Genomic DNA, 27,339 nt, shown 5'->3' with positions numbered 1-27,339 from the left:
ATGCAAATTAGAGTGGGTCTAGGGTTTCTGGGATAACGGTGTTGATATATTTCACAGCGGGAAAGATGGTACAATGATTCTTTACAGTATACTTGATATTTTTGTCTCAAACTGAAATTAGGTAAACTATTAGAATTTTAGCAACCAGGAATGGCATTGATTTCTGCATATTGCACCTTAAAATATTTTTTTAAAGAAGCTGGACACAACATTGTATTTGAAATCCTGTTTTATGATATACAATGGCATATATTGCATTTAAATTCACAACTAAGCTTAAACAAAGACATTAATGAACACTGTTTTCCACAGCAGTGAAGGAAAGTGGTACAGCTTATTGGGGTCGTTTGTTGGAAGCAAGAGAGCAAAGGAGAGTCTATTTGATTTTGGTGAGAGCCACCGCCCGCCTCTCAGTGTTCTGGAACAAAGCTCGGATTAGGCTCTTCATATCGGAACTAGAGAACTCCAGCGCCAGTGGCCCTTTCCCCTCCGCCCACCTTCAGACAGGAAACAAGGACAAATCAACCAATAAGAGGACTCAGTGGTATACCAATTAAACATACACACAAGTAATCCAAATAAGAAACAGTTAATTATATGGATTAGCCGTGTGTACACTTTTGGAATTGTAGTTGTCATAATTTTTTGTTATGAAAATTAATAACTTTAATGATGATTTGACAAGCTGAGAAGTTCCTTTTTGTACCTGTCGACTATCTCCTGCAGGTTAGCTTGCAGCACTATGACCAGCTCCTTGAAGGTGATCCACTTCTTCACGTAAACGGGTACCTCCTCCTGGTACATCTTGTTCTTGTTCTCCTCAGGCAGTGGAATGAACACCGGGGGTCCTTCCTCGATAATGGTCTGACAGAGGATTTGTAGGTGCTCCCCATCTTCAGTGGATATATCCTAAAGAGCCAAATAGGATAGAAACCATGGGATGAGGAAGCCCACTCATTCAACCAAGATTAACTATATTTTCCCCCTGTAAAATCATTGCAGAAACACAAGCTACATTGTCAAATAAGAGCCTGCCCTCACCTCCAACATCATGATTTTGGCAATCAGCTCTGAGATGGCAGTGTTGAGGAGAATCCCCATGGCTTTACAGTATATGTTGACTGGCAGAACGTCTTGCCAGACGGTGCCCAGCCTTTTCAGCTGATGGATGACCTGCAAAAGAATCAATCAATCAATTTTCAGTAATGGAACAGTGACCCCATCCTATAAGAATTGTTAGTGCATTTGATACAAGCCAAGCATTGTTAAGTTTTGATCTGAATCTTAAAGGGATATTTCAGCCAACATTGATATTTTTGTCAAATTCCTCTTACCTTGGGTTGTGTCTGTAGGCCCAGCATCCACAATAATCTTTCGTTTACTTTTGCCACAGCCAGGAGTTAGCATAATTAGCACTGTCCAAAAAATGAATGGCATCCTACTATGCTAATCATGCATACTTAAACATTTTCGTTGAAGTATGCCTTTAACTGACCATTTTAGAATGTCTGGCTGATAGTTGCCCTTTGAGACAACCTATTTTAAAATACTGGCGATATAATTCCATATTTGTGGCTAGTTATCATACGCACATCTCTTCCAGCGATATTGCCGGTTTACTTGAACACTGACCTGCCTAACGGCCTTGCTGGCTGCAGAGTAGTTATCCTCATCATCCAGGTTGGAGAAGTTGCGTGCGGTGGAGAGACGCTCCAGCATCTCTGCTCTCTGGACGTTCAGATGGGCCAGGAAGCAATGAGCGCCTGGGGAATATTGCTAGTCAGAGCTAGAAGTGTACATTCGCTTTTCATCTACTTTGGCGTTGAGATGTTGCTAGAACATGACTCATATCTCCCTGGTCTCATTATCCTTTTTGAAAACAAAAACAAAAAACAGCTCAACCTCCACAAAAGCCCATCAAGTGTGCACAAAAGCCATGCTAACGCTGGGCGAGCCATGGGACACTCTCCTTTCCTTACCCAGTTTCCTGAAGCCGGGCACCAGGTCCACAAAGGTGGCAGCACCCTCACTGAGGGGGTCAGGCAGGTGTGGACTGAACTGGTGGCCCAGGGTGAGCAGGTGGTGGGCGATGTACATGCAGTTGTTGTGCTGGATGGCCGCCAGATGTGGGAACTTGAGCAGGTTCTCTCTGGAGAGCAGAGAGAGAAGTCAGTGAGACAGAGAGGAGGAAATGCTCATTCTGAAATTGATTATACATAAACAGCATTAAAAATAAAAGAAGAAAACTGAATATACTCACTTATGGTATGTAGGCACAACATCATAGAATAGCTGGAATATATTCCGCACTGTGAAGAACAGTTGGGTAGCACTTTGAGGGACAAAAATTAGAGAAGGAAATAAAATGTAATTTTTGCAACACTAACAACTTTAGTGAAACACTGGGCTAAAGCTGAAGAGTTAATATCATGTCATCATCTACAGTGACAGTGGGTAACATGGTGCTGCGTAACATGAGAGCGTACCATTGGCTGGAGTTTCCCACAGCCTCGGACAGCGTGTGCAAGGCCAGCTCCATCAGCTGCTGCACCGACTCACTGATGCGACACACAGGCAGGCACAGCGTCCGCGCACCCAGCTGCTTCTCGTTATCCAACCTGGGCGCCTCAAGCTTCTTGGCCCCCTGTTTGCCCTTGATATCTCCAGAGCCAGGGTTGGGCAGCATGGGGAGGGAAAGCTTAGAATCTTGGGTGATCTGTTGGCAGGAAATTATGTTAGAAGTACATTCGAGTATATCCTCTGTGCATTTACCTGCAGTGCAAGATTGAAAGCAGTTCACCTGTCCCAGCTGCATTTATTTTCTTCTCTGGGTATCTGTATGTTCTGATGTTGCCGTGGCAATCAAACCACATACTGTACATCAGGTGTCAACTGCGTGGCTATTGTCAGTGTACTTAATAATTAGAAACCACACAGATAAGACCATGGATAGACTGCAGGAGAACATAACACACTTTGACGGTGTTGTGCATCACGGAGGTCATCAGCTTGCGCGCCGCCACGATCACGTCTTTGCATTTCTTGCTGGCAAAGTGGCAGTTGACGTCCTGGGCATACTTGAGCAGCTCGGTGGAGTCTCCTCGGAGGTACTGCATCTCCTTCAAGGACTTCTCAAACTCCTCCGTCTCTTTAATCACCTATGGGTGAGAACATATATGGTGGTATTAATGAACGACAGAATAAAACATATCCTTGTTCTCTATCAAGTCACTAGTTCCAAAAATATAGGGATTTGTATCTCTTTGATAAAACAGACTGTATTGCCTTTAAAATGAATTGTTTGAGTGTATAGAGGTGTATTTGGAGCACTTGGTTAGCCTTTGATACATACTGCACTGTACTGTTCAAGCTGGCAGCTATTGGTTGGGATGGAGTACAGGAGGCACTCATGGATGATGCAATGAGACATATCCTGCCATACCAGGTCTCCGAGTATCACAGACACTTTTCTCTCACCAACTGATACGTCTGCAAAGCAAAAGATACATGTCGTTATAGGGCCAATGGTACTGCTCTAAAATGGTGGCTGGCATAGCAACTGGTTTCCTATTTTCTATGACTAAAGGATCTCAACCAGCGCTAAATGACCAACAATTAGGACTATTTGCAAGGGTGCCTACCTAGCAGGTGTGTGTGTAAGGTCTTGAGTACCATCAGGACTTTGGTGTAGACCTGTGAGGGGCTGGGGTGCTCCTCGGGGGTCTCGGCAAACTGGAGATATCAGGGTGCCCTCATCTTGCTGCTCCGACACCTCCACGTTCAGAGAGGGGTACGTGATTAGGGGCTTCAGCAGGTACTTCAGCAGCACCTGGCCTAGAGCGGGAGAGGCTGGCTGTCTCATGATGGACTAACAGGGTGCTATGGAAGCAGCCTCACAGTGTATGTACAGAACAGAGAGGCATTCCAGATTATTAAAACTCAATAGTCAGACTAATACAAACAGAGAATGATCTGTATTCAAATAATTTGATTCCGTCAGCTTTACAGTAAGAAAAACATTGACTGACTGATTGACTGGACACTGGGTCTTACTGAAGAGTTTGATCTTGTGTTGTAGTTCCCCCTGGATGGTCAGGGCCTGGAGGACACAGGAAAGCAGAGGCGGAGGGCTCTGCTGGGGCTCCTTGGTCCCGCCCAGGGTCAGCTGGAGCTCCGTCTTCAGGAACGACTTCATCTCCGTCGGCTCTGAGAGGATGGATGGACACACAGAACCAGTGTCTTTGGTGGCATGAATGAAGTGCAATGTACCGCCTTTAAAATAAAAACGTACAAAACACATTTGAGATAATATCATTTATATCGGAGGATTCAATGTTGTACCCTTTGGAGTGCAGCTGACACACCTCAGGCAACCTACTTATCCTCAATACAATTGCCCTAGAATGGCTACTTTCTACTTACTAACACTTCATGGTCAAGAAATTGAGGCATGTCATTATGAGGCCAAGCATCCAAGGTCTTCCCTAATCTAGATGATTCCTGGTACCCTTTTTACCTTTGGAAGGAGGCAGTTTCCAGACGGCCAGTCTCTTCCACTCGTCCCCCAGATGGTAGATGAGGTTCTCTCTCTGGACAGTGAGCTCTGAGCTGAGTGCTCTCAGCAGGGGCAGGTCAGAGCCTTTCCACGCCTTCAGAGAGTCTGCACTGTGGCGGGCCTTTTCTAACTGTTTGGCCGCAATTACATACTTCTTCTCCAGTATGGCTTTGTGAAACTCCTCCATTGCAATGTGAAACTAAATTGAACAACATAAAAATTAACAAGATAGAAAATGTATGACATGTAAAAATGCATTGACATTTACATTTGTGCATTATGATAAATAACACCATTCAGTTTAACAGGGCTGAATACTGCACTGTGTAGATATCAGTGGGGAACTGGTTAGGGCTACAGTGGGGAGTAGCCCATAACATATAGCCAACTTGCGAGATATTTGCTAACCCGTACCTGTGCCTGTTTGGCGATGCTTTTTCCAAGTCAAAGAGTACCATCCGTAGGTGGTGGATGATACTGATAAAGAAATCGTTGTTTGCGTTGCCCACAAAATAATTACATCCAATTGTTAATGTGTGCGCGCAAACAATTAGATTTGCATCTAACAATTGGATTTAATTCATTCCTGGGCAATGCAAACAATGATTTCCTCATCCAAGCCGTCCACCGACCACGGATATACTCTCCGACGTGGGAAAAGCGTTGCCAAACAAATACACTACATGAACACCTGGACACCTGATTGTCAAACATCTCACCAGCATCATGGGCATTAATACCTCCACTCTTCTGGGAAGGCTTTCCACTAGATGTTGGAACATGGCTGCAGGGACTTGCTTCAATTCAGCCACAAGAGCATTAGGGAGGTCAGTCACTGATGTTAGGCGATTAGGCCTGGCTTATAGTCAGCATTTAAATTCATCCCAAAGGTGTTCGATGGGGTTGAGGTCAGGGCTCTGTGCAGACCATTATTCTTCCTCCACCAAACTTTACAGTTGGCACTATATGCTTTGGGACAGGTAGCGTTCTCCTGGCATCCGCCAAACCCAGATTAGTCCGTCGGTCTGCCAGATGGTGAAGTGTGATTCATCACTCCAGAGGATGTGTTTCCACTGCTCCGGAGTCCAATGGTGGCGAGCTTTACACCACTTCAGCCGACATTTGGCATTGCGCATGGTGATCTTAGGCTTGTGTGCGGCTGCTTGGCCATGGAAACCCATTACCTGAAGTTCCCAATGAACAGTTCTTGTGCTGACGTTGCTTCCAGATGCAGTTTGGAACTCGGTATCGAATGTTGTAGTGAGTGTTGTAACCGAGTACAGACTTTTACGCAGTACGAGCTTCATAACTTGGTGGTCATGTTCTGTGAGCTTGTGTGGCCTACCACGTCGCGTCTGAGCCGTTGTTCCTCCTAACTGTTTCCACTTCACAATAACAGTACTTACAGTTGACTGGGGCAGCTCTAGAAGTGCAGAAATTTGACAAACTGACTTGATGGAAAGGTGGCATCCTATGACAGTGCTACGTTGAAAGTCACTGAGCTCTTCAGTAAGGCCGATGTTTGTCTATGGAGGTTGCATGGCGGTGTGCTCGATTTTACACACCTGTGAGCAACGGTGTGGCTGAAATAGCCGAATACACTAATTTGAAGGGGTGTTCACATACACTATATATACACAAAAGTATCTTGTATGCCTCTCCAATGGTATGCCCCAAGACAGAATTTAACTGAAAATAACTGTACATGACTGTGAGCCTGTAGGGCTACAGCGGGGAGCTACTTAGGCTACCTCTTCTAGGTGCCTGAGCATGGCAATGACAGTAGTGTTTCTCTCCAGCTGCCGCTTTAGCTTGGCATATTCCGTCACGGCTGTATGTAGATTCTGCTGCACCTGTAAACACACATACTTATTTTTAATAGTATGTCTCTGCCAACTGTGTCAGTTCGGTAACACCTCCCAAAAACAAAAGGAGATGCCAATGACTCATGAACAGGTTCATGACGCTTACCTCTGTCTCAATGCAGCTTTTGAGGACATCAATTTCTTTAGAAACCTCTTCAGCCTGTCCCATGAGTACCTCCGCCCCCTGCATGCTGGGTAGAAACTCATTGTATCTCTTGTTGATCATGTCACATACCTCTTCCTATGGTGAGATTGAGGGAAATAATCAAAGTGTAAGGCAATGACGAAAAGAGTCTGAAAGCTATACCACATTGCATAAATACCCCTGATAAAAAAGCAAGCTATATTATTTTTCAATGTGGGCAGAGTAGTAAGACAACCATGACATCATTCAACACTGAACAGCTGTTTCTGTGTGGAATATCCACGAGTAACCTAACTACCATGCTTCTTACTAAGCCAATTTGTTCAGAACACGTTGCTCGATAACCTTGTCAAGAAGCTAGGTTGCTACAGCTACTTTGGCATGATCCTTGGCCTGTAGTCAGCTTGCTAAACTGCCACAGACAAGGCTGTGGCATTGGCACCAAGCTAACATTAGATAGCAAGCAATTGGCTAACAGCGACTTCTTGTGGCTAGAAAGCTAACGTTAGATTTACAGCTAATATTTATACCAAACAAAAAAATAAACACAACATGCAACAATTTGACAGAGTTACAGTTAATATAAGGAAATCAGTCCCATTTAAATCAAGTCATTAGACCCTAATCTATGGATTTCAAGACTGGGCAGGGGTGCAGCCATGGGTGGGCCTTTGAGGGTATAGGCCCACCCACTGGGGAGCAAGGCCCTGCCAATCGGAATTAAGATTTTCCCCACAAAAGGGCATTATTACAGCCTCCTGAGTGGTGCAGCAGTCTAAGGCACTGCATCGCGTCACTACAGCCCTGGGTTAGATCCCAGGCAGTGTCACAGCCGGCCGTGACCGGGAGACCAATGAGGGCACGCACAATAGGCCCAGCGTTGTATGGGTTAGGAGAGGGTTTGGCTGGTCGGGATTTCCTTGTCCCATCGCGCTCTAGCAACTCCTTGTGGAGGGCTGGGCGCCTACAAGCTGACTTCGGTCGCCAACTGGACAGTGTTTCCTCCAACACATTGGTGCGTCTGGCTTCCAGGTAAAGCGAGCAGTGAGTCAAGAAGCAATGTGGCTTGGCAGGGTCGTGTTTCGGGGGTGCATGCCTCTCGACCTTATTAAGTGAGTCTGTAGGGGAGTTGCAGCGATGGGTCAAGAATAACTACCAATTGGATATTACCAAATTGGGGGGAGAAAAAAAGGTCTTTACTACAGACAGAATTACTCATTTTCATCAGCTGTCCTGGTGGCTGGTGTCAGACGATCCTGCAGGTGAAGCAGCCGGATGTGGGGTTCCTGGGCTGGCTTGGTTACACGTGGTCTGCAGTTGTGGGGCAGGGTGGACGTACTGCCAAATTCCCTAAAACAACGTTGGAGGTGGCTTATATTAGAGAAATGAACATTAAAACAGCTCTGGTGGATATTCTTGCAGTCAGCATGCCAATTGCCCGCTCCCTCTGTGGCATTGTTTTGTGACAAAACTGCATATTTTAGAGAGGCCTTTTATTGTCTGGGCAGCACAAGGTGCACCTGTGTAATGATCATTCTGTTGAATCAGCTTCTTGATACACACCTGTCAGGTGGATGGATTATTTTGGCAAAGCACAAATGCTCACGAACAGGGATGTAACCAAATTTGTGCACTCAATTGGAGAGAAATCTTTTTTGTGCTATGTAAAAATTCGGGTTTCTTTTACTTCAGCTTATTAGACCAACACTTTTACATGTTGCGTTTATTTTTGTTCTGTGTAGCTAGCTAGCAAGCAAATCGTATCATAATCGGGGTAATGTTCGCTAGCTAATTTAGCTAGTTAGTCCAGTCATCCTCGGGGTTTCTGTTCGCAAGCTAGTTAGATTGGGCTAGCAAGACGGGTTCGAACGATAAACCCAAGATTTTGTTCGCTTTGTGATAAAAGTTAGCCCAATTGTTTTATTTCGCGGGCTAGTTAACGTGAGCTAGCTAAACTCGCCTGTTTACCTTAGTTTCCTCTACTTTCCGTGATAGCTTGCTAATTTTAGCAGCGAGGTCTTCTTTTTCAAGTTTACCAGAACTAGCAAGGACTTCTGTCACGAAAGACGCCACGTAGAATGTATGCACACATGACTGTAAGTCGCTTTGGATAAAAGCGTCTGCTAAATGGCATATATTATTATTATTATTTATTATTATGTTTGATTTGGAGAACATCTGACTGACTGGCTAGCTAGCTAGAAGCACCCAAACCCTTCAGGCACTGTGCAGGCTGAATAAACCAACTCACATAAACCAATCAAAAGCATAGTTCCACTATGCCCAAGACTCTGGCCACGCCTAGGCCAAATTTGCCATTTAAAAGTGAGAAATAGTGAACAAATCAGAAGAAGCAATAAAAATAAGTAATACTGAAATGATTAAATATCTTGCAGTTTGCCTTCTCCCTACAGCCTCTCAACTGGGAGTGTTGGGGAATAGGCAGAAGACGACTTTACCTTCGAACCAAATGGACAATAAATAATCCATCCTATTAACAAATCAGCAACTGCAGTATATATTAGCAGTATAGTTGTAGTCTGTCAATGAGAGGACCATTTATGTGATTAAATCAGTGTTTGATGTATTTCACTTTTTTCTTGGATAGAATGAGGGGGAACCTATCATTATTAAATAATGATTCCCTTTTTGAGGGACAAATGTCATGACTTGTCAGAAGAAGAATAAAATCAAAGTTTAATATGTCAAAAGGCAACCATATTAGAAAACTCTGGTTGAGGACACTTTAAGGCACTGTAGAGGACTGATATGTGTAATACATTTACATCAGGGACAGAATAAATCTAACAGTTGAACAACACTGACATCATTCAAATGTATCACAGTTTGAATCATTATGGCCTTATCACTGCATCATCATGAATTCACAATCACTATGAAATACATGTGACATTGTGATTCAAAACAACAAAAATCCTGACAAAAACAAGAGGGAAGCAGTTTCAACACCTATAATGATTGGCTCCATATTTCTATGATTTGGGAGGTAGCAGTTAACAAATGTATCCATAATGAACTACAACTATCCATTATGAACTATAAACTAGACACAAACAGTATTGTAATCTAACAAAGCATGGAGTCATGGCTGCATACTCATTACTACACTTACTTCTGTGTAAATCACCCACATGAATGCTGTCCCTGTCAACACAGTTCAAATTCTGGTTGAGGGTGAAGATTATCATGCTAATGTATAAGTCTTACTCTTTTGAAGAATGTTTGTCCACAATATTAGAGACAACAGGAACGTTTGTCTCAGGGAGGGGAGGGAACGAAGGGTATTCACAAGAAGTCTTGGCCTTTAAATTATTTTAATACAAGGGCTGTTTGCTCAGTGTGAATAGTACAGTTCTATTATCTAAAAGAGGACCTCTTCTTTTTCATCACTCTTCTCTTTAGCACTAAGGGTGGGGGTTTGTACTGTGAAGGTTTTGTCAAATGCACCACGGTCCACCCGATAAGACCCCTTTTCCAGAGAGATGCAGGATTCAAATCGGTGGCCCCACAGAATCTCATCCTCAGTGTAGGAGGTTCTGGCTTGGCATATCATACCTACAACACAGAAGAGACTACATTTTTTTCCACATTTTGCACAGCAAGGCATTTATGAGACGTTTCATCTTTACACATCTATCTCTTATGCTACAGTGACAGACATGAGGGCATTACATTTTTTTCTAATGATTTTAGATATAATTTGAGGTCACTTTCTAATATTCAAAGCCAACCAACCTGACGCCTCCACAATTCCCTCCAGAATGATGATGATCTCAAATCTCTCCCTTGTCAGACGCTCAGCCCCTATTTCCCAGAAGGGGCTGCTCTCGTTGATGACATGGGTGATGGTCTGTGGCTCGACCAACAGGAGCCTGTCTCCTCCGGTATCGTAGCCCAGGTTTATCTCTGACTGCTCCAGTGGTATGAACTCCCCTTCCTTGGTCTGTCTAGACTTTATCAACTTGGCTCGTATCTTGGCGTCCACCATGTGACTCGCCCTCAGGTCTCCGATGCGGAAGAGGAGGCAGAGTTTCTCGTCGCGCTCCGATATGACACAGTGCTTGCTGAAGATCAGAGTCTGGGCCCTTTTCTGAGGCCGGGAGATCTTGACGAACATGCAGCCAACCATGAGGGCATCGATGATGGAGCCAATGATAGACTGGGCCATGAGGAGAACCACACCCTCCATGCAGTTGGCCGTCACCAATCTGGAGCCATAGCCAATGGTCCTCTGGCTCTCCACCGACAGAAGCAGGGCAGAGATGAAACTGTCCACATTCTCGAAGCACGGCTGCCATTGAGGGTCGTGGACGTGGGCCACGTCATCCCGCAGCCAGGCATCTAGGAAGTAGATCTCGGCAAAGGCCACCCACGTGACAACGTAGCACATGGTGAAGACAAAGAGGAACCAACGGTACTTCAAGTCCACCAGAGTGGTGAAGATGTCCAAGAGGAAACGGCTCTTGTCCTCGATAGGGCCCAGGTTAACCCGACACTTCCCGTCTTTGGTGACGTAGCGCTGCCGCTGCTTGTTGGCTGTGCCATAACTTGGCCTCTCGTCACCTAGGAGTTTGCAGCGTGGCTTGTTCTCACCACTTGTGCCATGGGCGGAGCTACGGGTGCTACCAAAGGGGCCACCAAAGGGAGCACCTGAGTACCACCTGGAGCTGAAACGCTTGAGGTGGCGTCCGCGGTGAGAAGTGGCTGGCTCCTCAGTTGGGATGATGTACTGGCAGGTGTCTACCTCCTGGCTGATCAATCCTGCAACAACCTGATGGGGACCTGGGCTCTGAGGCTGTGGCTGGGGGGATGCAGAGGCTGGCTGAGGTGAGAGACCTGGGAAGTTGTCATAGTTGTTGTTATTTGAGTTGGGGATGAGAGAGATCCTTGTGGAGTCGAGCATTGTCAAAGCCATGTTGGTTTTTGCTGTAACCTGAAAAAAATGTTAGAACAATTAATTGACTGATTCATACATTACATACATGATCTACAATGTATTTGTGCTGGAAACAGTATCCAGTGTCAACACAACCCACTGAACAATATTCCAAAACACAAACGAACAAAATTGACTCTCTGCAATAGGTACCCTCTTTGGATATGGGGTGAAGCATGTTGATTCTGGGGGTGGTCTAGGGAGGTGTTTGGCTGTGAGAGTCTGTGCTGGTGGAATTGAGTTCCGGCGGGGGTCAATTCTCGTAGGACTCCTGTAGTCACCGTTATGGGGCTCGTGTAATGTCACCCTGCTGCACATCATGGTGAAAGCCATCAGCGAGACTACTGTAGATTCCTGTGCTCTGTGTAGCAGTTGAACTACTGAGGGCCCAGAAAGTTGATTTCTTATTCCTGTTGAAGCAATAGAATCCGATTGAGAGTTGCCACACAATTATCAACCACCACTACAGAGGAAAGAGACTAAATGAAACTCTTCCACAATAATGGTGGAACTTAACTCCTTATGTCCTGATTATGGACAGTCATATTTCATAGTTCAGGGATTGTTAGTAGGCTAAATCCAGCTGTGGGTCAGTGGGTGTATGCCAGATCTCTGATACACTGAGGGTGTTCTTTCAACAGATGGTTCCCTCTCCTCAGGATAAATTCTTACATCATTCCTCCCCCTCTCCTGCCCCCAACAACTTTCAAATCATACCAATCTGAGTTACGTTGTGTGATATCATCGGTCTCTGCTGGATATAATTAAACTATAGGGATTATGATTGATCCTCTAAATTAATCTGGTAACAACCAAGGCGCATGGTGATGGATTTGAGGAGATTACGGTTTTACTCTTACTTACGAAGGCTTAGATAATAGAATTGCCCAGATGTGGCCAAATAAACCCAGGGTAAATCTCGATTTCTTGTTGTCACTGTTTCTGTTCGTGTTGTCATAAGGTGAATGCACCAATTTGTAAGTCGCTCTGGATAAGAGCGTCTGCTAAATGACTTAAATGTAAATGTAAATGTAATGTGTTGTCACTCACTCTCTCCCCTACTGGACCGACAAAACAGCTCGTAGCGGCAGACGTGCTGCGCTGCGTGCAGGATTTCAGGAACACATCAATATCGACTGACTCCAGAGTGCAGCAGACCATGAACCGCCCAAGGCATTGTAATCAACAGTACTAATTGCACTCCGAATGTTTTTCTGTACAGGAAAAACTAGAGATCTCATTACACCTTATCTGTAGAATAGTTGTGATGCTACATTTTTGATGTGCAGCTAATGTTGAACAACATCTTCTTTGTAAATGTGTTGATTTTACACAGATGGGCTTCACCAATTGTGAGATGTTTAGCCCATTCCTAAAAGTTACATAATACTGTAAAACAATTGCTTTTTTCAGTTGCAATCTTAAAACAACATCCTTATAACCAGACCAACACCAGACGAAATGTGCTAGAACAACCTGGGAAACTATACAAACAGAGAGGGAAAGTAAGGGATGGAGGTATGTATGTCTGTACATTAAGGAGAGTCATCATAACTAACTGCCAAAAGAAAGACACAACAAACTAAACCATACCTGAATAGAGATGCCAGTAGTTGATCTCAGTTTGGGATCATCTTCCACTGGAGAGAGAACAAGCAGCTATCAAAAACAAATACAAGCGGGATGGCTTTTTTGTGGTAAAGCTGGTGCTGTGGTTTCTCTCCCAGTGATGTCAAGGCGAACTGGCAGGATGCCTGCTGTCCAGCTGTGGACCAGAGGGGGCTGTCCCACACTCCCCCCCTCACCTCCCTCTGCTCACATAGGGAGGTCAGCTGTTAATCCTCTCATGGGGTCAGCAGGGCTGGCGAGCTGTGCAGGAAGTAGTATGGCACCATGGGAAGTGACAAATAAACAACAAACACAATGCACAGTACAGAAATGTTAAGTTGGTCGTTGGACAATCAATATTGTTTTCTCTCTCTGTGTGTGTGTGTGTGTGTGTGTGTGTGTGTGTGTGTGTGTGTGTGTGTGTGTGTGTGTGTGTGTGTGTGTGTGTGTGAGAGAGAGAGACAAGGGGTGTTCTAAGGTGAAAGACAGAAATATAGATTGAAAAAAGGTTTGCATAATATATCAGAAATATAGATTGAAAAAGGGGGAAAGACACAAAATAAGACTAGAGAGCAAAGCAAGGAGAAAAGAACGACAGAAAGAACAGAAAGTTTTAAAGTTTATTGAGTGTCAATACAGGTTTCAACAAGTGGAAATCAGAGGAGTGGAAGGAAAGGATTACATATATAAACAAGAGAATACAAAACAAGATAGGTTTGGACAAAGGAAACTGAATTTCTATGCTCACAGCAATCCTAATTAATCATGATAAATGTAAAATATCTAGGAAACTATAAAAATACTCTCTTGTGTTTTCACTTTCTTAAAACACACCTGCATAGGTTCAAAGCACGGATACCTTAATAATGCATAATAAAGAAATCTCTCAAACTCTCCTTGATGTCTCTGTGAGTATCATATGAGCGTATAAACTCTGCCTCAAGTCACTCAGCATCTACAACATTTTCCAGCTTAGAAAAATGTGGTAAAAGCACATTAAAAAGTAATATAAAAAACTGCTTTGCAATACTAGGCAGAAATCCAGTTTTTGTCAACTCTACATCAGGACAAAAACGTTAGCGGCCGTCGGCTGGCGTACGGGCCCTGACACTTATTCTCAGAAGCTGACCTCTGACCCCTTGGCCTTACTTGACGGCGACCACAGAGGTGTTGGTGATAGACTCCATGATGGCGGCCAGGCGGCTGCACAGGTCGTGGGGCACTTTGGAGCGCACTGTTGGTGGATCTTTTAGAACCACCATCTCTGTTGAGCAGTCCAGAACCCTGGGCAGAAACTCACCCAGCTTCTCCTGTAGGGAGTCTGAAAAGGAGTGGAAGGGGTGAGAGGGTAGAGAAAAACTTAGAGCTTCCATGAGAGGAGTAAAATACGGTTAAGACCGCCATGTGAGTAAGAGATGTGTGCGAAATTAGATGAGACAGAGGAGAGAGGAAAATGTGCTACAGAGACACGCTATTATAAGCCTTATAATAGAGTTATACAGTTGAAGTCGAAAGTTTACATACATTAAACTCAGTTCACAATTCCTGACATTTCATCCTATGAACAATTCACTGTCTTAGGTCAGTTAGGATCACCACATTATTTTAAGAATGTGAAATGTCGGAATAATAGTAGTAGAGAGAATTATATATTTCAGCTTTTATTTCTTTCATCACATTCCCAGTGGGGCAGAAGTTTACATACACTCAATTAGTATTTGCATTGCATTTAAATTGTTTAACTTGGGTCAAACGTTTTGGGTAGCCTTCCACAAGATTCCCACAATAAGTTGGGTGAATTTAGGCACATTACTCTTGACAGAGCTGGCGTAACTGAGTCAGGTTTAGGCACCCTTGCTCGCACACGCTGTTCAGTTCTGCTCACAAATTTTCTATTGGATTTAGGTCAGGGCTTTGTGATGGTCAATCCAATACCTCGACTTTGTTGTCCTTAAGCCATGTTGCCGCAACTTTGGAAGTATGCTTGGGGTCATTGTCTATTTGGAAGACCTGTTTTGCGACCAAGCTTTAACTTCCTGACTGATGTCTTGATGTTGTTTCAATATATCCACATCATTTTCTTTCCTCATGACGCCATCAATTTTGTGAAGCGCACCAGTCCCTCCTGCAGCAAAGCACCCCCACAACATGATGCTGCCACCACCTTGCTTCACAGTTGGGATGGTGTTCTTTGGCTTGTAAGCCTCCCCTTTTTTCCCTCCAAAACATAACGACGGTCATTATGGCCAAACAGTTCTATTTTTGTTTCATCAGACCAGAGGACATTTTTTTTTAAGTACGATCTTTGTCCCCACGTGCAGTTGCAAACTGTAGTTTGGCTTTTTTTATGGCAGTTTGCTGAGCTTCCTTTCAGGTTATGTCCATACTTTACTGTGGAAATAGATACTTTTGTGTTGCACCCAAGGATGAACCAGACTTGTGGAGGTCTACAATTATTGTTCTGAGGTCTTGGCTGATTTTTGATTTTCCCATGATGTCAAGCAAAGAGGCACTGAGTTTGAAGGTAGGTCTTGAAATACATCCACAGGTACATCTCCAATTGACTCAAATTATGTCAATTCGCTTATCAGAAGCTTCTAAAGCCATTACATAATTTTCTGGAATTTTCCAAGCTGTTTAAAGGCACAGTCAACTTAGTGTATGTAAACTTCTGATCCACTGGAATTGTGATACAGTGAATTATCACTGAAATAATCTGTCTGTAAACAATTGTTGGAAAAATTACTTGTGTCATGCACAAAGTAGATGTCCTAACCAACTTGACAAAACTATAGTTTGTTAACAAGACATTTGTGGAGTGGTTGAACGCTACTTTTAATGACTCCAACCTAAGTGTATGTAAACTTCCGACTTCAACCGTACATGCTAAGACATGGGTTGAGGTCAGGGATCTGTGCAGGCCAGTCAAGTTCTTCCACACCGATCTCGAAAAACTAATTCTATATGGACCTCATTGTGCACGGGGGCATTGGCATGCTGAAACAGGCAAGGGCATTCACCAAACTGTTGCCATAAAGTTGGAAGCACAGAATCGTCTAGAATGTCATTGTATGCAATAGTGTTAAGAGTTCCCCTTCACTGGAACTAAGGGGCCTAGCCCGAACCATCAAAAACAGGTCCAGACCATTATTCTTCCACCACCAAACTGGCACTATGCATTGGGGCAGATACAGTTCTCCTGGCATCCGTGAAACCCAGATTCATCTGTCGGACTGCCCGATTGTGAAGAGTGATTCATCACTCCAGCGAACGTGTTTCAACTACACCAGAGTCCAATGGTGGCAAGCTTGCCATTGCGCATGGTAATCTAGGCATGTGTGAGGCTGCTCGGCCATGGATCCATTTCATGGATCTCCCAAAGAACAGTTCTTGTGCTGACGTTGCTTCCAGAGGCAGTTTGGAACTCGGTAGTGAGTGTTGTAACCGAGGACAGACTTTCACTCGCTACCCTCTTCAGGACTCGGCAGTCCCGTTCTGTGAGCTTGCCTACCACTTTGCGACTGCTCCTAGACGTTTCCATTTCACAATAACAGCACTTACAGTTGACTGGGGCAGCTCTATCAGGGCAGAAATGTGACAAACTTACTTGTTGGAGAGGTGGCATCCTTTGATGGTGCCACGTTGAAAGTCATTGAGCTCTTCAGTAAGGCCATTCTACTGCCAAGGGTTGTCTATGGAGATTGCATGGCTTTGTGCTCAATTTTATACACCTGTCAGCAACGGGTGTGGCTGAAATAGCCAAATCCACTAATTTGAAGGGATGTCCACATACCTTTGTGTATATATAGTGTATATTTAACACAGCTTGGATAAATCCCAGTAAAAACCTCTTCCCCTCCACCTGTCCTCACCATCCAGGTCTACTCCCAGGTAGGAGCACCAGTGGTTGCGGACAGCCTCCATGGTGTCCAGGTCTTCCTGGCTGACCATGTCCGGCCGGCTCATCAGGTGCATGCAGGGGATGACCGCCTCGTTCATGATGATCATGCCCTCCTCCATGTCGCTCACCTCGCCGCTCCTGAACAGGGTGGCCGCGTTGTCATTCATCTCCTATGAAGGGGGCAGAAGGGGGAGAACAGGGAATATGCAGGTGCAGTGTCACTATGGAGTCTCTTTGGATAGTTTGTGTTTTCCGGTTAAGATTCTAGGGAATTCATGTACAAATTAACATAACAAACACAAAAAAGTGGCTGCAACTAGGTCTTTTCTAGCTTGAAATGAAAAACAAGACTTGTTCCTAAATAACTGCAACATTTTCAGTGAGCTGTTGAATGTGGAGCTTAAAATACAGAGCTTCATCAAGGTGAAATCCCAAGTACTTGTATGATGACACCACCTCTATTGGCTCTTTTTGCAAAGTGACTGAGGCAGAGAAGGGGGTTGCTTTCTTGATCTGGAGAATACCATACCTCTGCATTTAAGATCAATTTGAGCTGAAAGAGATTATGTTGGACATCAAACGCTTCCTGCAATTTGAGAAATGCCTCATCTAGTGTAGGAGCAGTGCTATAGATGATGGTGTCATCTGCATACAGATGTAGGATCTTAATTTGAGCCAGTTTGCTACAGAAGGGAAATAACCCTGCAGAACAGGAAATGTGAATTATTAGTCTAGAGATAAGTAGTCTATACACACAAAGTTTTATTATACTATATAGCAGGGGTATTTAACTCCAGCCATATGATTTTTTTTACTTACACTGAAGTTTAGCTTATTATTCCCTATATTATTAACATTTAATATACCTTTAATTCTATATTCCCAACTGACAACATCAGTCTCATGTCCAAAATCTTTTTTAAACTTTCAAAGTGAGCATCTGTATCATCAGTAGCACTCACTTTGAGACACCTCCTTCTATAAAATGCAATAAGGGACTGCTCCATCCCTCTCTTCTCCCCTCTCCTCAGCAGCATGGCGTTGTCTTTGTAGGCGTGGTTGAGGTAATTCAGCGCCTCGCGCACCCTGGTGGAACACAATGATGATATTACGTCATGACACGTCAGCCCACTGATGACATCACTCACTCAAACCACCATATAGGCTGATCACGTAGGGGTAAAGCCCCAGTTGCCATGACAACACTTACTTTCCATGCTGGTACTGTTCCAGGCCCGTCAGCAGGTAGACAAACACTGTCCTGAATAGGCTGTAGTCGTCATGCCATTGCTGAGGAGAAGAGCACACAGACACATTCAATTCAAGTTTGGGCTGGTTTCCAATGGAGAAAAATGTCTACCTAGAGTTTTGGTGTAGATAATATACAGTACCTGGCTCCTTCCATCAGTCATCAATGCTTGTGTAATGCAAAAAAATCTACGATTTTACTGAGTTACAGTTCATAAAAGGAAAATCGGTCAAATTAAACAAATTAATTAGTCCCTAATCTATGGATTTCACATGACTGGGCAGGGGTGCAGCCACGGGTGGGCCTGGGAGGGCATAGGACCACACACTGGGGAGCTAGGCCCAGCCAATCAGAATGAGGTTTTCCACACAAAAGGGCTTTATGACAGACAGAAATATGCCTCAGCACCCGCTCAGATGATCCCACAGGTGAAGAAGCCGGATGTGGAGGACCTGGGCTGGCGTGGTTACAAGTGGTCTGTGGTTGTGAAGCCAGTTGGAAGTACTGCCAAATTCTCTAAAATGACCTTGGAGGTGGCTTATGGTAGAAAAATGAATAAATTATCTGGCAACAGCTCTGGTGGATATTCCTGCAGTCAGCATCACATCTGTGGTATTGTGTTGTGACAAAACTACACATTTTAGAGTGGCCTTTTATTTTTCCCAGCACAATGTTGTTTAATTAGCTTCTTGATATGCCACACCTGTTAGGTGGATGGATTATCTTGGCAAAGGAGAAATGCTCACTTACCGTGATCTAAACACATTTGCGCTCAACATTTGAGAGAAATAAGCTTTTTGTGCATATGGACAATTTCTTGAATCGTTTATTTCAGCTTATGAAATATGGGACCAACACTTTACATGTTACGTTTATATTTGTGTTCAATATAAATAAGCATTTTATTAAGTTTTGCTCAAATTGTCCTTATGTGAAATGACACAAGGGCACCATTAATCACTGATTGTCTTGGATTCTTTATGATTGGTGGAACAAACTGCTTGTCAGTGAGGCCAAAATGGTGGAAAATCAGAGTTTAGAGGTAATGATCATTCATACTCTGTAACCATGTTTCCATCCAACTATTTTCATGTCAGTAAAAGTTTGTATGCTGGTGACATAAATCGGTGCCTGGCTGCCAATTGGCAAATAATTATGAACTCCAATAACCAGATTAAAAAAATATTAAATCCACTTTTTGCACAGAGTGAGGAGTTCCTTCGCCATTTTAGCTGACCGACATTTCCCATTATCTTTGCTGAAAGTAGTCATAGAAGATGACAGCGCGCCACACAGTGCGATTCCAACAACGCAAACAAAGATCTACACACATGCCAGAGGCATTTCTCACTTGGTACAATATATATTCCTCTACACTCTTAGAAGAAAAGCTGCTATATAGAACCTAAAAGGGTTCTTTGTCTCAATGGGAGAACCATTTGAAGAACCCTTTTGGTTCCAGGGAGAACCCTTTTGGGTTCCATGCAGAGCCTTTTCTATAGAGGATTCTACATGGAACCAAAAAGGGTTCTGCATGGAACCAAAAAGGGTTCTCCTATGGTGACAGCCAAAGAACTGTTCTGGAACCCTTATTTCTAAGAGTGTCGTTATCAGAGTTCCACCTGCAACTGGAAACAGGCATTTAGAAGACACAGGTGCCTTCCAAATCGAGAATAAAGAAAGAATTGGCAGTAAAATTTTGGTTGAAAATAAGTTTACTATGCTTGCATTAGACCATCAGATCAACCTTCAGTATAAGCTATCTTAGCTATGCGGCTGTCGGTTGATTCTGGATTGGCTAAGGGAAACATAACTATTGACACATACCATATATTCCTCCATATCCATATCCTCTGGCTTGATGAGGCGTAGTTTGGTGCGGGCTTCTCTCATGATACTAATGGACCTACACAGGAAGTGATGACACAGGAAGGGATGATTTGCTCCACAGCAATATACCTATGAATAATACTGTCAACTTGATGACAATGTTGATGATCAATTATTTTTAATTATTCAACAAATCATTGTAAGAAAAGCAGCAAGTACATTTACAATGAAATGAAAATACATGAACATATTTGAAGTTTTTAAATATACATTTCAATGCATGTCAGAAAGTTGTGCTGACTGACCTGTCGTCGAAGCTGAGGTTGCGGTCGGTGAAGCCCTCCAGCAGGGTCCTCTCGATGACACGACTGGGCGCCTGGTTCTGGAAGAAGTAGACCAGGGCGTGGTGCAGGCGCGGGTCCTGCTGGGGAGTGGTCTCCTCCTGAGACAACTCAAACAGGCGGGAGTACTCCTCCTGGAACGCCTGGGGAGAGGGGTGTGAGGGATGTTAGAGGTGTGTGTAAGTGTTATGGATTTTATGAATAATGACTAAATGATGTATACATTTAACGTAAAACTATAACTAACAGAATACTACCCTGTCACTGTATGATGAAACTCATTAGAATCATAAAACTAAATCTAATGTGTTTAGTTTTAGTTTTAAATTAGAACAAGGACTTTCTGTTCCTTTTTAGTATGTAAGCAGGGTGTAAGTGAGAAACAAAATGGAGCTATCGTCAGACAGGCTGGAATACTGTGTTCCTTACAGGACATTCTGTCCCCACCCAGGGAGGGGAGAGACCTTGGGCTTGTAGTAGATTGTTTAACAGGTGGCAGACAATGTGAGAAGACTTGTGAACTATGTTGCCATTGTATCTGAGAGGAGGAGGGACATTTATGACGGAATGTGAGGTATATAGACCAATGTACCGGAAATGATAGGGAGAGCTCTCTAAATAAACATTCCTGACAATTGTAGCCGGGCCTCTGTCTGTTTCATTTTAATAAGAACCTCAAATTCTTAGTAGCAAACAGAGTATTTTAATTGAATTGGTTTATGAACATGAGAACAAAATTCTCTTGACAGTAAGTATGTGTATCTGTGTGCTCTTTATCGGGTTCTGAGGTGTGTGGTACAAATAACAAAAACTGTACAAGAGTGAATGATATCTTAATTTCATCCTCCTTGATTGGAGTGTGAGGTCCCAACAGTACACTTTTAAAAACAAGTGTTTTTAATATGTACATGGAGTAGCCAGCCAGGGAATTCCAGGCAGGTGGAGTCCGGGGGAGCACGCCACCCATGAATTTACTTTAACAACCTTACCTCCCAGATTGGTAAAATGAGTTGTGGTACTGAATAGAAAGACATGACTTTACAATAAAAATGACTTCAAATATATGAATTCAGTGTGTTGCTACTTGTTGTGGGTATCGTCTAGGCCTAGGCCTATATAATCAGGACCATTTTCAAAGTTAGATACCTTTTAACATTAAACCAGTCTTCTCTTGAGATTGACAGCTTTACTGCAAGATATGAATTGCCTCAATGATGTTTGCTCTTCAAATTATGTATTTTATTGGCTCTGATGCTGTGGACACTTAGGGAAAGGAAACCAATGTGTAATTTTGTAATGGGTGAACTATCCCTTTAACAGTTTGACCTGTCAATCAATCAATCACTGTGGGTGGGATTGTCAGGGGAAGGGGCAGAATGTTTGAGTCACACAGTTGGTAGGGTTACAGTCCTGGTGGCCATTTAATTAATTGTTCAGCAGTCTTATGGCTTGGGGGTAGAAGCTGTTAAGGAGCCTTTTGGTCCTAGACTTGGCGCTCCGGTACCACTTCCCGTGCGGTAGCAGAGAGAACAGTCTATGACCTGGGTGACTCAATAGATCACTAGAAGATGCATATCTTTCCTTCTAGAGGGAGAGGGCTATACAGACTGGTGAATTTAAACTTTTAAATTAAAAAGAAGCCTAGTTAAGTTATGAAGTGAAAAAAAGTAGCCGGCTGAGAGTGAGCGGTTATGGAAAACAATGCCTTTGGCGCAAGTCTGCCAAGACTCTACCTCTCCCCTTTGTGTATGTGCATATACCTCAACAAGAGGAGAAAGACTAAATGTTTACAAGTATAACATTGTGGAAGGACATAGACTAGCGAAATTATAATGAGCGAATACTAAGGATACAGCCTACTTTACCTTGATGAGGCCAGCCTCAGGGCCGTCCTTGTCGAACACCTGTCTGGCTTTGGCTATGGCCATAATGATGCCTTGCATGGCTGGAGTTAGCATCATCTTAAACACCACAGAGAAGGACAAAGAATTAGAGCAAGTCCACACACAAACTCCTATAGCAGCAACGCACCTTTCAGCGATCCATTTATGCTGTCTCCATTCATTGAATAGATGCAGGCTATAATAGTAATATTTAAGGCAACAGCCAAAGAGTGTCATTGCCCAATACGTATCTAAACGATTTTCTAACCAAAAACCAAAAGAAGTCCATGTAACATGGAACAGCACGCTGTCAATTTATTATTATTCATTTGTATTTATTCATGTAAGTTAAATAAAGTTAGTTAAGTAGCGGCTCTCTACCTCTTCATTGTAGCCGTCAGTGTCGGCCCGGACCAGGATCCTGCCCACGTTGGGGATCTCCACCTCCGACACCACATTCTCTGGTTGCTGCTGCTGCCTGCTTCTGGTCGCCGCCGGGGCGTCCTGATCATCCTCGCCATCTGCCTGGGTGTCAGGCGCTGCTGCAGCTTCCGCCACTGCCTCTCTGAACCCAGTCTCGCTGTCTGTCTCAGTGGTGACGTCTGTGGAGGGGTCAGGGGTCACAGCTGCAGTCTGGGCCTGGCCACTCATCTCTGCTGCAGGGCTCGGAGACTGAGGTGGGGGGAGCTGCTGGGGATATTAAGTTGACATTAATGTTTTAGTCATTTAGCAGACGCTCTTATCCAGAGCATCTTCCAGTTAGTGCATTCATCTTAAGATAGCTAGGTGGGATAACCACATATCACAGGCAATAGAAAGGGCATTTTTTTGTTAATAAAGCTAGAAAACACACACACACAACCAGTCAAATGTTTTAGAACACCAACTCATTCATGGGGTTTTCTTTATTTGTACTATTTTCTACATTGTACAGTAGAATAATAGTGAAGACATCATAACTATGAAATAACACATATGGAAACATGTAGTAACCAAAAAAAGTGTTAACAAATCCAAATATATTTTATATTTGAGATTCTTCAAAGTAGCCACCCTTTGCCTTGATGGCAGCGTAGCACACTCTTAATGACAGCATATATCATTGAAATAAAATATAATCATTTTTCTAACTGGATCCTTTCGATTGATAAACTGAGTTGTAAAATGTACATTTACTGTGCATGAAGGTCCACAAACAAAACAATTCACTACATTGGGATTCATTCAGGACTATATGTATTGACCACTAGAGGTCGTATGTACACCATTTATGATTAAAGTTGGTTGTTTCCCCAGGCAGGGTATTCTGTCCAGCAAGCAATGGAATATGTGACACAAACCCGATTACTGTTAAATTAAGCGTAAGACATGTCAAATCTAGAGCTAACAGTCAGATACTACTGATACTACTATCAGACTGACAAAGAGTAACTCATATATCACAACGGATCCTTGTCAACAGGTAATATGCCTACGTTTCATGCACATTCACAAAATTCTGTCATCACTCAATGTTGTCAAAAGCCACATCATCAGCATTCACAGAAGCATTGTCAAAACATTACACAGGCCTGAAAAAGAGCATCAGTTCGAGCAAGCAACTGACCTACGACTTGTCGCTGGAACACACCAGAACTCTCTCCAACTAACCAACCGTAAAGTACAGTAAGGGATATAAAAAGCTCATGTTCTATTTAAAACCAGGCCTGTCACTGGTCACAGCTCCTGAACCTCTTGACAGAGTCACCCCAATATCCCCCAGTGATAAACCAGTTAGCTGAGGACTGACTATGCGGAATGATGCTGGGATGGCGGGGGGAGGGTGTCCAGTGACTGGCTGTTAGGGCCTTATCGCCTCCAGGGAGGGAGGTGTGGTATGTGGGGAAAGGTGCTTTGACTAAATAGTTTTTTTTAAATACCCCAAAAATACTAGTATATTAACAAGAGTAGCTTTGTCCAAACACAACTAGTATGAAATGACATGTTGAAACAGAAATTAAGCTCACACGTAAAATATCACAAAAGACTTGGTTAAAACTCAGACGAGATTGCAGGAGGTTAGCCGAGTGGTAAACACAGTTGCCTTTGGACTACACATAGCCACTGTCTAAAATAAAGACAACAAATGAATAACACTGCCTTTTCTTTTTTCCTTTTACCCCTTTTTCTGCAATTTCGTGGTATCTAAGTGGTAATTACAGTTTTGTCTCTTCGCTGCAACTCCCTTACGGACTCAGGAGAAGCGAAGGTCGAGAGCCGTGCGTCCTCCGAAACACACCCCAACCAAGCCACACTGCTTCTTGACAGAATGCCTGCTTAAGCCGGAAGTCAGCCGGGACACAATGTGTCGGAGGAAACACTGGTTACCGTGTCAGCGTGCATGCGCACTGTCCGCCAAAGGAGTCGCTAGAGCACAATGGGACAAGGACACCCCTAACCCTCCCCTAACCCGGACGATGCTGGGCCAATTGTGCGTCGCCCCATGGGTAACGCGGTCGCGGCCGGCTGCGACAGAACCTGGACTCGAACCAGGATCTCTAGTAGCACAGCTACTGTAGCAACTGTGATGCAGTGTCTTAGACCACTGCTCCACTCAGGAGGCCTACCCTTTTCTTTTTTATATGTTGTTTATCTCACACTGAACCCATGGGTCACCCTAATATCACACCCAAAACATCCAATAGCAGCAGCTATCACTATGCAACAGGGAAGTAAGAGATATAGGCCTAGGTATATTTGTGTATGTGGCCTAGATAGAGTATATTACATTTATTCAAAGGGTGCTCATATGACAACCCCAGACCCCTCTTTTCACCCTGCCCACCTGACAGTGTTGCTGCCCCTCCTCGTCCTCACTGGTATGTTGGCAGGGCTCTGGCGTGACAGAAACAGCCTGGTGGTCGCACTCCTCTGGGCTGCTGCCAACACTCTCTGGTGACACAGGGACCGGGGACTGGGGCTGGCTTGTTGGGACTGGCTCTGAAACAGGACAAGGACCATGAGTTGAACAAGCAACTATAGTCAGAACTCAGATCTTAGAGACTGTGTAGAGCAGGTGGTATAACTCCAGTCATCAAGGATCCTGCAGTCCTGCTGGTTAACATTTTTCACTAGTGCTAATTGAACAATTTAATTTAATTAACTTGATACATTTTATGGAGAGGGAAAATGATTCCTCACCATCGGCAGACAGAGACAATAGTGCTTAGCCAAATGTGGTGACCGTATAATTTAGTATCCGACTAAAAGACAAGGATGAAAACCAGCATACACAGCCACCCTCAAAGACCAGAATGGTGTAACCCCGACATACATTCATGTCCAGACCAACCTCCAGATTCCACAGCTGGTATAACAACCGATTGTGCCACATGTTCCTGTTCTCCAGTGGGTTCCTGGGCTGCGCCAGATTGGGGGACTGGTTCTGCTGGGTCGTCTTTAATGGGCGCACGAGTGGAGGTGACGGCTGCTGTGGGAGAGACCGGATCCTCCTGTGGCTGCTGGCAGAACTGGTCTTCCCACTCCTTGAGCTCCTGCTGGAACCAGCGGTTGTCTTCGCGCACGTATTGCCTGAGGATGGGTGGCAGGGAGTCCATGGCCTGCATGACCTGGCCTGTCTCGTCATCTGTGTCCTCTGTTAACATAAATATCATAAATATAACAATCACAATGAGCTAACTAATAACAGTCAATAGTAACCTAAACTGCTAAGCAGCAAACAGTGAAAAACTTTATGTAGCTAAACATGGCAGGTCTAAAAAACCTAACACCTGGTCAGGCCATGATTTGGATATATTCATGTATTTATGTATAGATCAAGAGAAGCAGTTACAGCGTTGACAGATATAGCAGGTATACACTATATGACCAAAAGTTTGTGGACACCTGCTTGTCGAACATCTCATTCCAAAATCATGGGCATTAATATGGAGTTGGTCCCCCCTTTGCTGCTATAACACTCTTCTGGGAATGCTTTCCACTAGATGTTGGAACATTGCTGCGTGGACTTGCATCCATTCAGCCACAAGAGCATTAGTGAGGTCAGGCACTAATGTGTGTCGATGAGGCCTGGCTCGCAGTCGGCGTTCCAATTCATCCCAAAGTGTTTGATGGGGTTGAGGTCAGGGCTTTGTGCAGGCCAGTCAAGTTCTTCCACACCAGTCTTGACAAACTAATTTCTGTATGGACCTCACTTTGTGCACATGGGCATTGCCATCCTGAAACAGGAAAGGGCCTTCCCCAAACAGTTTCCAGAAAGTTGGAAGTACAGAATTGTCTAGAATGTCATTGTATGCCTAAGGGGCCTAGCAAGAACCATGACAAACAGCCCCAGACCATTATACCTCCTCCACCAAATTTTACAGTTGGCACTATCCATTGGGACAGGTAGAGTTTTCCTGGCATCCGCCAAACCCAGATTCGTCCGTTGGACTACCAGATAGTGAAGCGTGATTCCTCACTTCAGAGAATGCGTTTTCACTGCTCCAGAGTCCAATGGCTGAGAGCTTTACACCACTCCAGCTGATGCTTGCAATTGCGCATGGTGATCTTTGGCTTGTGTGCGGTTGCCCGGCCATGGAAATCCATTTCATGAAGCTCCCGACGAACATTTCTTGTGCCAATGTTGCTTCCAGAGGCAGTTTGGAACTCGGTAGTGAGTGTCGCAACAGACTTCAGCACTCAGCGGTCCCGTTCTGTGAGCTTGTGTGGCCTACCACTTCTCAGCTGAGCCGTTGTTGCTCCTAGACGTTTCCTCTTCATAACAGCACTTACAGTTGACCCGGGGCAGCTCTAGCAGTACAGAAATTTGACAAACGGACTTATTGGAAAGTTGGCATCCTAGGACGGTGCCACGTTGAAAATCAGGTGTTCAGTAAGGCCATTCTACTGCCAATGTTTGTCATTGGAGATTGCATAGCTGTGTGCCTCAATCTTATATACCTGTCAGCAACGGGTGTGGCTGAAATAGCCAAATCCACTCATTTGAAGGAGTGTTCACATACTT

General features: G+C 44.0%; 3 protein-coding genes across 8 annotated transcripts in view; all 3 read right to left on the bottom strand.

The window, feature by feature from the left end:
• Nucleotides 1-211: 211 nt before the first annotated feature.
• LOC118389982 (centromere/kinetochore protein zw10 homolog) lies at nt 212-8,786 on the bottom strand. Its single transcript, XM_035780068.2, is given in 16 exon segments — nt 212-497; nt 707-909; nt 1,042-1,173; nt 1,633-1,763; nt 1,980-2,149; nt 2,261-2,332; nt 2,487-2,716; nt 2,976-3,158; nt 3,353-3,489; nt 3,642-3,739; nt 3,741-3,834; nt 4,054-4,206; nt 4,517-4,754; nt 6,307-6,408; nt 6,527-6,661; nt 8,534-8,786. Coding segments are annotated over 16 exon segments (2,409 nt in total). The 5' UTR covers nt 8,744-8,786; the 3' UTR covers nt 212-376.
• Nucleotides 8,787-9,245: 459 nt separating this feature from the next.
• Nucleotides 9,246-13,603, bottom strand: LOC118389981 (G protein-activated inward rectifier potassium channel 3-like). Its single transcript, XM_035780066.2, has 4 exons — nt 12,573-13,603; nt 11,676-11,932; nt 10,322-11,519; nt 9,246-10,141 (listed from the first exon to the last, which is right to left on the bottom strand). The coding sequence occupies exons 2-4, from the start codon at nt 11,853-11,855 to the stop codon at nt 9,948-9,950; spliced, it is 1,572 nt and encodes a 523-aa protein (XP_035635959.1). The 5' UTR covers nt 11,856-11,932; nt 12,573-13,603; the 3' UTR covers nt 9,246-9,947.
• Nucleotides 13,604-13,732: 129 nt separating this feature from the next.
• Nucleotides 13,733-27,339, bottom strand: part of LOC118389980 (ubiquitin carboxyl-terminal hydrolase 28-like) — a 34,040-nt gene continuing 20,433 nt past the window's right edge. For 5 of the 6 annotated variants that reach the window (XM_052529813.1, XM_052529815.1, XM_052529817.1 and 2 more), the window contains exons 17-26: nt 25,666-25,968; nt 25,159-25,313; nt 22,716-23,024; nt 22,317-22,412; nt 20,416-20,594; nt 20,108-20,186; nt 18,242-18,321; nt 17,994-18,117; nt 17,003-17,201; nt 13,733-14,451 (exon numbers count right to left, since the gene is read on the bottom strand). In XM_052529813.1, coding sequence (XP_052385773.1) covers nt 14,276-14,451; nt 17,003-17,201; nt 17,994-18,117; nt 18,242-18,321; nt 20,108-20,186; nt 20,416-20,594; nt 22,317-22,412; nt 22,716-23,024; nt 25,159-25,313; nt 25,666-25,968 — 1,700 coding nt within the window. In that variant the 3' untranslated portion in view covers nt 13,733-14,275. The remainder of the gene's footprint in view (nt 14,452-17,002; nt 17,202-17,993; nt 18,118-18,241; nt 18,322-20,107; nt 20,187-20,415; nt 20,595-22,316; nt 22,413-22,715; nt 23,025-25,158; nt 25,314-25,665; nt 25,969-27,339) is intronic. The other variant, XM_052529814.1, reaches the window with a different exon arrangement.

This window comes from Oncorhynchus keta, chromosome 11 (assembly GCF_023373465.1).
Source record: "Oncorhynchus keta strain PuntledgeMale-10-30-2019 chromosome 11, Oket_V2, whole genome shotgun sequence".
Lineage (NCBI taxonomy): Eukaryota > Metazoa > Chordata > Actinopteri > Salmoniformes > Salmonidae > Oncorhynchus > Oncorhynchus keta.
This window is presented reverse-complemented; position numbering and strand designations above follow the sequence as displayed.

What these genes read in the sequence shown, in the direction of transcription:
- LOC118389981 (XM_035780066.2), bottom strand. Translation starts at nt 11,855, where the DNA reads ATGGCTTTCACCATGATGTGCAGCAGGGTGACATTACACGAGCCCCAT. An exon ending in TCACCCCATATCCAAAGAGG is followed by an intron (nt 11,520 to 11,675) that starts GTACCTATTGCA and finishes CATTTTTTTCAG; the next exon opens with GTTACAGCAAAAACCAACAT. An exon ending in GGGAATTGTGGAGGCGTCAG is followed by an intron (nt 10,142 to 10,321) that starts GTTGGTTGGCTT and finishes TCTGTGTTGTAG; the next exon opens with GTATGATATGCCAAGCCAGA.